The following is a 15000-nucleotide window of genomic DNA, read 5'->3' as shown; positions in this document are numbered from 1 at the left end:
GGGGAGGCAAAGGTGAGAGTGGTGGAGGGGGGTAAGGGGGAGATAATGCCCTGTTCCGTGGCCTCTTTCGGTTTCAAGGAACAAGATGTTTGTTTAAGACGTTTCAAGTGCGTGCGATGCACTAGGCCGTCTCTCGAGCCTTATATTTATAGCGTAAACAATGTTGTTTTTCACCTGTTTTTTATATATATATATAAATTTACAGTATCTGTTTTTCATCCTTGTCTTCTTATATATGACTTGCCGAAACCGCCGGCGTTGCCAAGTGAGATAAGAAAGAGATGCTTTAAAAGAACTTTTCCTTCAAAGATTCTGAAAGCTCTTTGCGTTGAGAGACTTGGGGGGGGGGTTGCTCTTCCGGCTGTCTCTGACTCTCATTTTATTTGTGTGTCTGTCTCTCTCTTTCTCTCTTTTCTCTACATCTTTCTCTATCTCTCTCTTTTTCTCTTTCTCTGCGTCTTTCTCCCTCTTTTTATTAGGAGAAAGAGAAAGAGAAAGAAAGAGACCGAGAAAACGAGAGAGCGAAAGTGAAACAGAAAATAAAGAAAGCGAAAGAGAGAGAGAGAGAGAGAGAGAGAGAGAGAGAGAGAGAGAGAGAGAGAGAGAGAGAGAGAGAGAGAGAGAGAGAGAGAGAGAGAGAGAGAGAGAGAAACGAAAACGAGAGAGACAGAGAAAATACGTTACCCATTAATCTCCCGTTCCCTCTTCCACACTTTCAACCTCTGCCTTCCCCTCTCCTTTCCTCCTTTCTTTCGCACTCAAAAATCCATTCAGACAAGGGATAGAGAGAGAGAGAGAGAGAGAGAGAGAGAGAGAGAGAGAGAGAGAGAGAGAGAGAGAAGAGAAATAGAATTATATATGTAGAGAAATAAAACGAGATAGAAATATATATATATATATATATATATATATATATAATATATATATATATATATATATATATATATATATATATATATATATAGAGAGAGAGAGAGAGAGAGAGAGAGAGAGAGAGAGAGAGAGGGATATAAAGAGAGATAGAGAGAGAGAGAGATATAGACAGATAGATAGACAAATAGATATATAGATAGATAGATTAATAGATAGACAGACTGACAGACAGACAACAGAGACAGAGAGAGAGAAAGATCAAACGCTCTTATGCAACGAGGAACTTCAGAGGTTAAATTCTCCGATACATTTTCTTTTTCATTTTCTTTTTTCTTTGTATTTTTCATGTTTTGGATTTTTTTCTTCTTCTTCAGAAACTTGAGAATGTACATTACAGTAGATGGATGAGGGAAGTGGAAGGTAGATGGGTGGATGGGTGGGTAGATGGGTAGGTGGGCGTGGATGGGTGGGTAGGTGGGCGTGGATGGTAGGTTGGGTGGATGGGTGGAGGGAAGGATGGGTGAGTGGGCGGATGGGTGATAGATAGAGAGGTAGATTAGATAGATGTGGATAGAAATACCTAAGAAAGGATTGATTCTCCAAATTAAATGGATTCAGATTGATTGATGAATAAATAAACAACAACAACAACAACAACAAAATCCCTTATCACTCCTCTCTCTCATCTCCTCCAATCATCGCTTCTTCCTCTGTCTTCGCGATTTGTCTCCCCTCTTCTCCCCTCTCTCTCTTCCTCTTCCCTTTCCCCTTCTTCTCTCATTCCTCATTCGTGACAGCGAGACAGCAGGTGACAAATCGCTTAAAATGAGGGCGTTATTGTTGTTATTTTTCTCGTCCTGTTTATCTTCTTTCTTCTTCTTGTCCTTTGGTGTTTCTTTTTCTTTGTTTTCTGTTTTTTCTTCGGTTTTTTCGTTTTTTTCTTCTTCTATTATTATTATTATTATTATTATTATTATTATTATTATTATTATTATTATTATTTATTATTATTATTATTATTTTTTATTATTGTTATTTCTTATCATCATCATAACATCATCGTCGTAGTATTGTTATTGCCATTGTTACTGTTGCTATCATTATTATTACTATTATCGACAAGGGTAGATAATATTATTATTATTACTACTTCCCTATGTTCGTTTACTCACTCTCTCTCTCTCTCTCTCTCTCTCCTCTCTCTCTCTCTCTCTCTCTCTCTCTCTCTCTCTCTCTCTCTCTCTCTCTCTATCTCTCTCTCCTTCCTTATCCTTATTGTTCTTATTCTCTTTCTCTTTCTCTTTCTTTTTTTCTTTTTCTCCGTTTGTCTTGTCTCTTTCTCCTCCTCCTCGTCTTCCATAAATTTCTTCTTTTCCCTCTTCCCTACCTCTTCCTTTTTTCCTTTCCCCCCCCCCTTTCATCTCTTTCTCATTCTCCTACTCCTTCCTTCTTATCTTTATTCTCCCTTTTCTTCTTTTTACTTCTTCACTCTTTCGTCTCATTTTTTCACGCTTAATCCTCATTATTTTTCTTTCCTTCCTCACTTCCTTCTCCTCTTTCTCCATCGCCTTCTCCGGTTACTAACGGATAACGAATGGTTAGTGGAAAGAGGAAGCGAAAGAGGGAGGAGGGAAGGAGGGGAAAAGAGGGGGAGGAGGGAAGGGGAAGGAAGGAGGGAAGGGGGGAAGGAAAGGAAAAAGAGGAGGGGGATGGGAGGATGGGGGAGGGAAAAACAGGGGAGGAGGGAAGGAGGGGGAAGAGGGAAGGAGGAGGAGGAGGGGAGGAGGGGGAGGAGGGGAGGACACGTGGATAGGAGACGATAGAGCATCTTGGCTCTCCCCCCCCCCCCTTACACCCTCCCTCGGGTCTTGCCCCCCTCGCTTCTGCTTTCCTTACTCCTTATTCCACTTTCCCCTTTGTCTTCCTCTTTTTTCCTTCAATCCCTCTCCCCCCCCCCACTTCTCCCCTCCTTTCTCCCCCTTCTCCTCTCTCTCCGCCCCCTCCCTTCCCCTCCTTCCTCCGCCCCTCCCTTCCCCTCCTCCTGGTCGGTTACAGCGGGGAACAGGGCCACGCGCGACCGTTGGGGATGCACAGGAAGTGGGGTCATCTGCGAGGTGTGAATGGGGGAGGAAGAGGAAGACGGATAAAAAGGGTTAAGGAATGGAGGGAAGGGTATGTGCATTTGCGATGCATGTACGTTGGATTGTATGTACGCATGGCCACACGCGTGCCTGCATGCACACATACACGCACATGCACGCACGCGTGCCCGCGCGCGCGCGCGCGCACACACACACACACACACACACACACACACACACACACACACACACACACACACACACACACACACACACACACACACACACACACACATGAATCTCTCTCTCTCTCTCTCTCTCTCTCTCTCTCTCTCTCTCTCTCTCTCTCTGTCTCTCTCTCTCTCTCTTCTCTGTCTCTCTCTCTGTTCTCTCTCTCTCTCTCTCTCTCTCTCTCTCTCTCTCTCTCTCTCCTCTCTCTCTCTCTCTCTCTCTCTCTCTCTCTCTCTCTCTCTCTCTCTCTCTCTCTCGTGGCTTAACGACTATGGCCCTCCAACCACCATCTCGCCCCCACCTCATTTCCCCTCAACCCCCCCGCCCCCCCTTCGCCTCCTAATTACTGTCCCTTAAAGTGTCTCTCTTCTAATTATTCACGTGCCTTCGCTGCCGGCTCTCTCGCTCTCTCTCGCTTCGGTTGGCTCTCTCTGGCACTCTCTGGCTCTCTGGCTCTCTGGCTCTCTGGCTCTCTTTGGCTCTCTCTCTCTGTCTATTTATTTAAACGTACACTCACAAATGTTCATTATATATGTATGTGTTGTATTTTTTTTTTTTACGTATATTTTGTTTCCGTGTTTTCCCCTTCCTGTTTTCATCTCACCATCATCATCATCGTTTTCTTCATTATGATATTTGTGCTTTTCATTAGGACTTCCTCCTCCAGTGTCCTAATTATCCTTTGCCTTCATTTCTGTCCCACCACGTGCCTCCAGTGACCCCCAACCCCCCCTCCACCTCTATTTCCCCTTCTCCCCCTCCCCCCTCCTTCCGCCAGATGACTTAGCATCTGTTTGGTTCCCGTTTTCTTGTTTCTTCTTCCTTTTCCCTTTATTTCTTTGTGTTCTCTTTCGCTCTCTCGGTTATTGTCTTCTTATTTCTCGTGCTTCTTGCTTCTCTCTCTCTCTCTCTCTCTCTCTCTCTCTCTCTCTCTCTCTCTCTCTCTCTCTCTCTCTCTCTCTCTCTCTCTCTTTAATTCCTCCTTTTCTCAGTCCTTCTTTCCTCCCTCCTTTTTTCCCTCCTTTATCACTTTATGTCTCTGACCACGGTTTTCTCTGTTCCCTCTTCTTCCTCGTCTTTGTTTCCGCCTGCACGCGTTTCTTTGTTAATTCCTTCCTTTTCTAACACGCGGGATGGGGGAGATGGAAGGGGGGGGCAGAACAAAAGGGAGGGGGAGAGGAGGGAGAAGGAGGGGGGAAGAAGGAGAATGAGTGAGAGAGAGAGAGAGATATGAAGAAAGAAAGAGAAAGAGAGACGGAGAAAGAAAGAGAAAGAGAGACGGAGAAAGAAAGAGAAAGAGAGATGAGGAAAGAAAGAGAAAGAGAGACGAAGAAAGAAAGAGAGAGAGAGAGAAGAATAAAGAGAAATAAGAAAAGAAAGAGAAAGAGAGACGAAGAAAAACAGAAACGGAGATAAAGCTAAACGGAAAAAAAAAAAAAAAAAAAGAGAAAATTGGAGAACCCGCAGAGAGAGTCCTAATAGCACTCTTGACCACAGAACACCAGCCAGGGCCATCAGGCTGACCTGCGCCGCCGGGGTCAGAGTTCATATTACAGCGTCCCTTCCCTCGCTGTGACCTTATTTTTTCTATTATTTTTTATGGCCTTTCACTTGTGTATGAAGTCGTAAATCTCCATGCATATTTTTTTTTTCTTAATTTCTTCGTGTTTAAGATAGTGTTAATTTGTGATTTGTTATTCATATTAATGTTTGTTATTAGTAGCGTTGTTGTTATTATTAGTATTTTTGTTATCATCATCATCATCATCATTATATTACTTTTTTTTATTATCATTGTATCATTATTATTACCATTATGATATAATATTATCACTATTATTAATATAATTGTAATTATTATCCTCGTTTGTAGTCGATTTTATGTAATAAATTTATTCACAGTTATTCATCAGTGATGTTTATATATACTTACTCCTTTCTGACAATATGTTAAATTATACTAACAAATTATTTTCTGTTTTCGCCGCAGGTCAGCTGAAGCTAGCAGTGTACGAGAATTTCGGCCTTCTTACCATACACAGTAAGGGCGAGATTGTCTTCTTGTGGAGTGGATATAAAAATGGATATGAAAATATAATATAATATAATATAATATAATATAAGTGGATATAAATTTTTTATATAATCTTTTGCTTAATAAATATCATCATCTTATTTTATAAAACAATTTTTGCAGTTGAAAGGTTAATGCAGTTGTTATTTATTACAATGATTTAGTAGAGTGCAAGAAATAATAACTAGTAGTATGAAAAAAAAGCAAAGAAGGTGTTTTAAAAAGGTTAATGAACATGCAAATGATATTGAGAGGAAAAAAATAATAAGAATTAGGAAAAAAATATCAATAAACGACGGTAGAACACTAAACAGAAACAAATCTGAAAAGAGATAGATTGATAGAAGAAAGAGAGATAGATAGATGGAAAATATCAATAAAACGAAAAAAAAAAAAAATAGACAGAAAATTCCAATAAAACGAAAAGAAAAATTAATACTTCAGTACCAGTTTTCTGAACCTTGACCTTTTTCACTTCCGCAAGTGTCGCTTCTAAGTAACATTTTGAAGCGAGGTTTCGAAATGCCAAATTGCGACTCTTCTTCCTCTTCCCTTCCCTCCCTCCCTCCCTCCCTCCCTCCCTCCCTCCCTCCCTCCCTCCCTCCCTCCCTCCCTCCCTCCCTCCCTCCCTCCCTCATTTATTCCCCCTCATTCCTGCCTTCATTTACTAATCTGCTTGTTTATATCCTTATCTCTTTGTTCGTGTGTCTATTTACCCATTTATTTAACTTTTTACCCATTTATTTATCTATTTACCCATTTATTTATCAATCTACCCATTTATATATCTATTTACCCATCTATTTATCTATTTACCACTTATTTATCTATTTACCCATTTATTTATCAATCTACCCATTTATGTATCTATTTACCCATCTATTTACCCATTTATTTATCTATTTACCCACTTATATATCTATTTGCCCATCTATTCATCTCTTCATTTATCCGAATTTTCTCTCATTTCTCCTCGTCTTTTGCAGTTATCGAGGCAAGGAAGTTAAAGTCACGGTATTCTAGTGTGTGCAACCCGTATGTCAAGGTGAGTGTGTTTGTTTGTTTGTTTGTTTTCTCCTTGTATAACTAAACGCGAGATAATTAAATTGTTGTTATTGGTGACTGATGTGAAATGTGGTTATCTCTATTCTTTCAGTTTCATTGGTTTTTATCATTATCGTCATCGTTATCGTCATCATCATCGTCGTTATAATCGTCATCATCGTTATCGTCATCGTCATCATCATCGTCGTTATCATCATCATCATCGTCATCGTCATCGTTATCGTCATCATCATCGTCGTTATCATCATCATCATCATCATCATCATTATCATTATCACCACCACCACCACCACTTTGGAAAAATCACATTGTTTATTTAATCATTATATTAATGCTCTTCTCCATTATTCATCTCTCTTGTTATCTTTCTTGCTCCCTTCCATCATCCGGTCTTCCCCTCTCTCTCTCTCTGTCTCCCTTCTTCACGCTTTCTCTCTCTGTCTGTCTCCTTCACTCTCTCTCTCTCTCTCTGTCTCCCTCCACGCTCTCTCTCTCCACTTTCCCTTCCTCGCTTTCTCCTTCTTCCCCTTCCTTCATCTCTTCCTCGCTTTTTCTATGTATTTCTATCTTCTTTCGTCCCCTTCTTTCCTCTTGCATTTTCTCTCTTCCACGCTTTCTCTACGTCTCCCTTCCTCCTTATCTCTCCCTCTCCTTCCCTGCCTCTTTTCCTCTCCCTTTCTCCTCTTCCTCCTTCCCTCTCCTTTCCATCTTCTCTCTTCCTCTCCCTTCCACATCTCTCTTCCTCTCCTATCTTCCCTTCCTCCCATTTTTAGGACGTCCTCCTGTCTCATTATCCTCCTCCTCTTCCTCCTCCTCCTCCTCCTCCTTGCGACCCGATCCTAACACGTTGAAAACATGTAACTCCGAGGCTCAGATTTATAACGTGATCTGACATCCTGTAAATCACCCGGGGGGGGGGGGGGGGCGTGGGCGTGACCAGGCGGGTCTTTTCGGGTCGTTTGTCATGGTGTGGAGAACGAGGGGGGAGGGGGGGGTGAAGGGGAGTTGTTAGTGTTGTCATTGTCGTTTGTGGTGTATGTTGCTGTCCCCATCTCCCGCCATAGTCACTCACCATACTCACTTACGACCACTACACCAGACACACCATACTCATCACCATGCCCATTCACCACCGCCTCCTCCTCCCTCCCACACACCTACTACTTCCTACCATCATCACTCCCGCCCCCCACCATACCCACCCTCTCACCACCATTCTCTCCCACCATACTACCATACCTCTCACACCCCTCCCTCTTCCCCCCTCCCAAGCTCCTCTCACCCCCTTACCCCCCCCATCCCCACAATACTCACCCCTCCCTCCCCCACCACCACACTCCCCCCATCCTCTCCCCCACCACCACACTGACCCCCCTCCTCCCACCACCACACTGACCCCCTCCTCCCCCCACCACCATACTGACCCCCCCTCTCCCCCACCACCATACTGACCCCCCTCTCCCCCACCACCATACTTTCCCCCCTCCCCCCCATACTGACCCCCCTCTCCCCCACAGATCTCCCTGGTGCCGGACTGCGTCGAGAGGACCTTCTGCCGGACGCCGCTGATCCGCGCCACCAACGCCCCGAGCTTCGACCAGAAATTCAGCTTTGACTTTCTTCCCGAAGACCTGGATAAGCGCCTCCTGATCTCGGTCTGGAGTCGAGATACCTTGAGGAAGTGAGTGTGGGCGGGGGAAAGGGGGGTGGGGGTGGGGGGGATATAGGTGGGTGGGTGGAATGTGGGAGGGGGATGGGGTGATATGGGTAGGTGGGTGGGTGGGTGGATGGTGGAGATTGGGTGGGTGGGGGTGGAAAATGGGTGGATTGGGGTGGGATATGGGTGGGTGGGGTAACCTGTGGTTGAGTGTTTAGCTTGAATGGTTGCTAGAAAACTACCCGTTAGGTTGCTCGTAATGGTTTATCAGTTGGAAGGTGGTTTAGTTTACATTTTCTCTTTACGCCTAAATTACCACAGTGTCTCTTAGTTTCCACCATTGCTGTCATTTTCCCCTCCGCCTCGTATCTGCAAGAAAATGCTGATAACACTGCATTAGGAAAGAAGTTTAATTAGGACGCGAGGGCGGGGCGATTTGCCTGATGTCTCGCGTCGATTTTAAATTGAATTTGAGAAGAGAAAGTTGCAGTGGTTGATTAACAGAGTGAAAAGTGAATAAATGAATAGATTGGCAAAGGGGATAGGAAATAGGAAATATGTGCGTGTTATATATATATATATATATATATATATATATATATATATATATATATATATATATATAAGAGAGAGAGAGAGAGAGAGAGAGAGAGAGAGAGAGAGAGAGAGAGAGAGAGAGAGAGAGAGAGAGAGAGAGAGAGAGAGAGAGAGAGAGAGAGAGAGAGAGAGAGAGAGAGAGAGAGGTTGAGACTAACACATATATAATTATTAATTACACTAAGTTAGTAGTTGTATAGAACTGATGACATATGAGAAAAGTAATCATTTTTATATAAATAATCGATTTCAAACCTCTCGACTCCCTAATCTTTACCCTAAGGCAAATCTTTGACCTTTCCTCTGATTTAACGTTATTTATTATTATCATTATTATTATTATTATTATTATTATTATTATTATTATTATTATTATTATTATTTTATCCTTCAGAAGGAGCGAATTCCTTGGCTGTATGTCCTTCAGCGTCGCCCATATATCAAACAAGGTAAGTAAAACAACGTCTTTATTGTCATTTATTCATTTTATTAAGACAATAAGTTTATTTCCTTTTATTTATTTCTTTATTTCTTTATTTTCTTTGATTTTCTTTATTTATTCTTTGTCTCAGGTTTTGTTTTTATTTTATTCTGTTTCTTAGAGTTTTATTTCGTTAGTAAAAGAATATGCAAATAATGGGTCGCGTGACCTTCTTAGTGTTTTACACCGTTAGACAAAAAAAGGGAAAATGTGTTTAGAGGAATGCAATGAACAAGTAAATAAACATGCAGACAAGGAAAGAAAATAAGAAAATGTATAAAGATTCTAGTTATTATTGATAGATTCTCACTCCACAAACACACACATTACACTCGACCAAACACAACAACGATAACACTAGCAACAAAAATAATAACAGCAACAACAAAAAACAATAACAGTAACAAAACAATGACAACAAAAAAATAACAGCAACAGCAGCGACAAAACAGATCCAACAAACAACAACAACAACAACAAACGAAAAAAACAGCCAATAAAAAAACAGTCTCTTCAGAACTCCAAACTTCACTCTTGGGATTTCTTAAAAGAGATAGAACGAGAGAGAGAGAAAAAAAAAAAAAAAAAAACAAGAGAAAAGCGTTCAGGCGATTCGAAACGACCCGAGGAGAGGAGAAAACGACCTCCCCCCCCCCACACGCACTGTAACGACTTTCTTCTCGCCAGTCGTTGGGTCGTTTTTTCTTTCTCGCTTCTTGTTTCTGTTCTCTCTTTTTCTCGTTCTCTTTCTCTCGCTCTCACTCTCGCTTTCTCTCTCTCTCTCTCTCTCTCTCTCTCTCTCTCTCTCTCTCTCTCTCTCTCTCTCTCTCTCTCTCTCTCTCTCTCTCTCTCTCTCTCTCTCTCTCTCTCTCTGTCTGTCATTTCCTCCCACACTCCCTCTCTCCTTCTAATTATTCTCCTTACTCCTTTACTCATGCCCTTGTCGTCCGTTCTCTCTCTCCCCTCTTTCCGAAATCTAGAAGGTGAAGTGCTAGTTCTCAGGACTCACACGCACACGCGCGCGCTCGCGCGCGCACACACACACACACACACACACACACACACACACACACACACACACACACACACACACACACGCACACGCACACGCGCGCACACACACACACACGCGCGCGCACACACACACACACACACACACACACACACACACACACACCACACACACACACACACACACACACACACACACACACACACACACACACACACACACGCGAGCGCGCACACACACACACAACAGGCACGCACGCACGCACGCACGCACGCATACCATAACTTTTTAAAGCAATATAACCGTCACTCCTGAATTTCGGGAATCATAAAACAAGTAAACAATCAACCAAGCAACGAAAACCGAAAAATATAAAAAGGGAAGAAAAAAATGTTTTCGTGTTCAAAATGTCACTCCAAACGTCGTCACTTCTCACTTCCGGGAACAATTTACTTTATTGTTCGCAAATTACGTCTTCTGTCCGTCCTTTTCAACGTGAAATAGAGCTGGGTAAATTTTTTAGAAATTGAAAAAAGAAAAAAAAGAAAGAAAAGTGTATATATATAGGAAGCTTCGTTTCATTATTTCTAGGTTTGTATATGTGGATAGATAAATCATCTCTTTTCTCTCCTCTCTCTCTCTCTCTCTCTCTCTCTCTCTCTCTCTCTCTCTCTCTCTCTCTCTCTCTCTCTCTCTCTCTCACACACACACACACACACACACACACACACACACACACACACACACACACACACACACACACACACACACACACACACGAAGTAAACAACAACAAAACAACACGAAGCATAAACTTACAAAGACGTCTCAAACAATCGAAAGAAGAGGGAGGGGGAGGGGGGGGGAAGGAAAGAGGGAATCCCACAAGCCTAGGAATGCGATAGAAAGATTGATTTTCTGCAGTGGCATTCTGTGTTTGCAAGGCCGTCGCTGGACTCGCATAGAAAACGGATACTATGGTAGTTCCGTTTTCTTTCACGTCTGTTTTTTTTTTTTTTTTTTTTTTTTTTTTATAATCCTTCTCTACTCGATGGCGCTTGATGTCGAGTTGGAGGTCCTTTTCTATTAAATTTTCATTCATGGTTGGTGTTTCGTGTTGGTCGTATTTGTTTTGGAGGGAGAGGGGGTGGCTTGTGTATATTTTCGGAGAAATGGATAAACGGTATTTCAAGAGTTTCTCTCGCTTTGAGGAAAACATATATGTATTCCCGTGTAACGAAAGAATTCAAAACGCAGAGATAATCGAGAGAGTGCAACCTAAACCTTGAGCATCATCTCACCTCTGGTATCTTCATCACACGCCACAGTGACGATCTAACGCTTGGCAGTGTCGAGCGAAGGCCAAGCCGAAGCCAGAGCCACGAGCGAGGATAAGGAGACGGACATCTCCGGCGAGGCAAGAGTAACCAGCAGCTTCCTCCGCAGTCAAGCCCCGGCCGGCACCTAGTGAACATTGGAGTGCGCGTCCCGTAGACTTTCGACTCCCCCAAGTGGACTCCTGCACAACGGGACCCTTTAAGTTCTAGAAAAAACCTGTGTTCATACTGATAAAAGTTCCTGTTACGTGTATAGTATTGTATATACATTTGTCTACATTTGAGCGTTTTCTCTGTAGAAGAGATTTATGAGGAAAGAAGATTTGAATTGAAAACTGGAGCGGTTTTCACGTGAGCTGAATATTTATTGCCTGACATGATAACACGGGATTTTCTACGGCACTACGAGATCCATATAATACCCCAGGAGAGAGGGATTCCCACATATCCTCAAAAGTTAACTAAAACGTCAAACGTACCGGTGAGGATAGATTGCCAATCTCTTATGTAAGTAGAAAAAAGTAAAAAAAGAGAAAACAAAACGGCATAATCGTACCCGATGACTCTTCCCCTCAAAAGAAATAATAATGAATAAACAAGATAAATAAAAAAGGATAATAAGCAAAAAAAAAAAAAAAAAACTGGTAATTACGTTACGAGAATTTCAAAGGAAAACCGCAAAGCAAATCGGCATCTTATCGTGGGCAGATAAGACGGCCCGCACGCCCACTCTCTGAATTCGCCTCTTGGTTTGTCCGTCTCTCTTTCGCCTGTTAATTCCACAAGATCTCTCACATATATATATATAGACGCATTATCGTCACCTGCTTCTATCTACTTCCTTTTCTTTTTTGGGAGATTTCAAGATGGAAAGGATAGCGATGGACATGAGCGAAATAAGGAGAAGGAAATGATGATAACGACGACGATGAAGATGACGACGACGACGATGACGAGGACGAGGTGGTCGAGAGTCTGAAAAGGTGGGGGGGCGTGGGTCATGTGGAACGCGAAGGAAATCACCTGAAGATCTCATTTCCGGGGATTCCCCAATATCCCCCTCTCCTCCCTCCTCCCTCATACCCTCCCTCCCGCCTTGCCTCACCACCCCCTCCCACCCCCTGCTTCTCCACCCCCCTCCCCCGCCCCTCCCAACTCCCTAACCCCCTTACCTTATATTTCCCTCTCCCTTACCCCTTATCTCTCTCTCTACCTCCCTTCTCCGTCCCCTGTCTCTGCTCCTCCTCTCCCTCTACTTCTCCCTCTCCAAGATGCTGTGCGAAGTAAAATAGTGAGGAGAGAGATACGCTAAACTATGTGCGAGTTTTGAGACGGATTCTTGAAACGTTTGCTAAGAGAGCGCTTTTGGAAAGTATAAGTTTTTTTTGGTTTGTTTATTCTCTACGTTTTATTAATATTATATAATTATTTGCTCTTCTCGTTATTTCTCGTTTCGAGTTTATCTCTCATTTTTCTTTCTTTCTCTCTCTCTCTCTCTCTCTCTCTCTCTCTCTCTCTCTCTCTCTCTCTCTCTCTCTCTCTCTCTCTCTCTCTCTCTCTCTCTCTCTCTCTCTCTCTCTCCTTCTTATTCTTATTCTTATTCTTATTCTTGTTGTTGTTGTTTTTCTTCTTCCTTCCTTCCTTCCTTCCTTCCTTCCTTCCTTCCTTCCTTCCTACCTTCCTCCCTCTTTGTCGAACCCTCGCCTCGCTCTATACACTCCTTTATTTTCCAAATCGTTGCCCACCGTCTTCTAAACATTCTCTTAAAAAAAAATCCCCCCCTGAAAGTGTTTCCTCCTTTTTTTACTCCTCATCATTTATTCATCCCCTCTCTCCTTCCCCCTTTTGTAATATCTGTCTTTCTCCGCCTCAACTTCCTCTCCTCGAGTTTCGTCTTCGCTGAAGTTTCGTTTCGTTTCAGAGTTTCTCGATCCGAACTACGCCATCTACGGCTTGTCTTAAACGTCTTGTGAAGTTTCCGTGCGTCTTATATGCTTACTATTATGCATCTTGTCTTGTACGTTTTTTGAATACGTTTTAATACGGATTTCCTGTCGAGAGTAATCGCGAAGCTTTTGGAGATTGAGAAAGGGAGGAAGGGATAGAAGAAGGAAGAGAAAGGAGGAGAGAGTAGTGGGGAAGGAAGCGAGGAGGGAGGAATAAAGAAAAGGAATAAAAAGGGGGAAGGGAAAGAGAAGGTGAAAGGTGAAAGGGGAGCGAAGAAAGTGTCATCCTGAATGAAGACTGTGACACCTTGCAAGATTTCTGGATCCACTCTATAATCACTTCTATAGCCACTTTGCACAGAGGTCATAATCCCGGATCATAGGACGAAACTTCGTAAGATGACTGCAACTTGAGGAAGAAGAGAGAGAGAAAAGAAGAAGAGAAGGAGAGACATAAAAAAGAAAAAAAAATAGAGAGAGCGAGAGAGAAACAGAGACAGAAGAAAAGGAAGAGAGAGAGATTGAGCCAGTAAAAGAATAAATAATAAAAGATAAGAAAGACAGAAATAGAGAGAGAGAAAGGACTTGCGGAGGAGGAAGAGGAGAGAAGCGAAGACAGCCGATGACGAATTTTCTTTTAATCAACTACAGAAATTAATTGATCTCGTGACTGAACTCGGAAGGAACATCCCCAAGGAACAGGAATGAAGCTCCCAAGACGCGCGAGAGGAAGACAGATGGAAATGTCAGTGTGGGATTTTTTTTTTTTTTTCTTTGATGAGCAAGAGAAGCGGAAAAGCTCATATTAGAGGAAACAGGAGATAAAGAAGGCGAAGAAACGGAAAAAAAAGAAAGAAAAGCTTCTTTTTTAAGAGGGAAGAACAAGGGGAAAGAAAAGTAAAACAAGAAAAAGAAAAGAAGAGGAATTCACTTTTTTTTAAACAAACGTTCGAGAGAGAGAGAGAAATAAAGGAGCGACCGGCTTCCACTCGTCCGAAAGGGTCTCCGGACGAAATCCTAAGGAGGAAAAGGGTCTTAAATCCTGGACGACACGTGTTCGGACAGTTGGAATAAACGACGCAATTTTGGCATTCGAAGAAAAAAAGAGAAGGAAAAAGGGAAGAAGTAAAAAAAAAAAGGAAAAATAAAGCGAAAATCATGGATAGAATTGCTGGGATTTATACGGAGGTAAGTCTGCGTCTCCTTATTTACTCTTTATTTTCATATTTTCTTTCTTTCTTTCCCTTTCTCTCTCCCTCCTTCCCTTTCCCTCTCCCCCCTTCCCCTTCCCTCTCCCCCTTCCCCTTCCCTCTCCCTCCTTCCCCTTCCCTCTCCTCCCTCACTCCCTTTCCCCCTCTCCCTCACTCCGCTCCCTCCCTTCCTTCACCCTCCATAGGCCTACAGCACAATAATCGGCGAAGGTGGCAATGCCGCGTTGGAAGAAGAGGGTCGCTATTGACATGAGTGTTTCGCTTCCTGAAAAGGTGTTGTTAATCATCTCGTGGGTCGCACCAGTGACTGTGAGGGACGTTGATAACTGTTTCTTCATATTTATTACGATGCAGGTTTTTATGAGTACATACACGCACACGCTCGTACTTATACTTACATCCTCACAAACACACACACACACACACACACACACA

The 15000-nt window shown here is 42.7% G+C and overlaps 1 protein-coding gene across 1 annotated transcript in view; it reads left to right on the top strand.

Moving 5' to 3' along the window:
* LOC119577575 overlaps positions 1–15000 on the top strand; it is a 69273-nt gene that overhangs the window by 25042 nt on the left and 29231 nt on the right. Inside the window, exons 7-10 of the mRNA XM_037925158.1 lie at positions 5176–5226; positions 6246–6304; positions 7842–8005; positions 8973–9027. Of these exons, the coding sequence (XP_037781086.1) occupies positions 5176–5226; positions 6246–6304; positions 7842–8005; positions 8973–9027 (329 nt within the window). The remainder of the gene's footprint in view (positions 1–5175; positions 5227–6245; positions 6305–7841; positions 8006–8972; positions 9028–15000) is intronic.

Source organism: Penaeus monodon, chromosome 10 (assembly GCF_015228065.2).
Source record: "Penaeus monodon isolate SGIC_2016 chromosome 10, NSTDA_Pmon_1, whole genome shotgun sequence".
In the NCBI taxonomy this organism is placed as follows: domain Eukaryota; kingdom Metazoa; phylum Arthropoda; class Malacostraca; order Decapoda; family Penaeidae; genus Penaeus; species Penaeus monodon.
The sequence above is the reverse complement of the archived record's forward strand: the minus strand, read 5'-3'. Positions and strand labels throughout refer to the sequence as shown.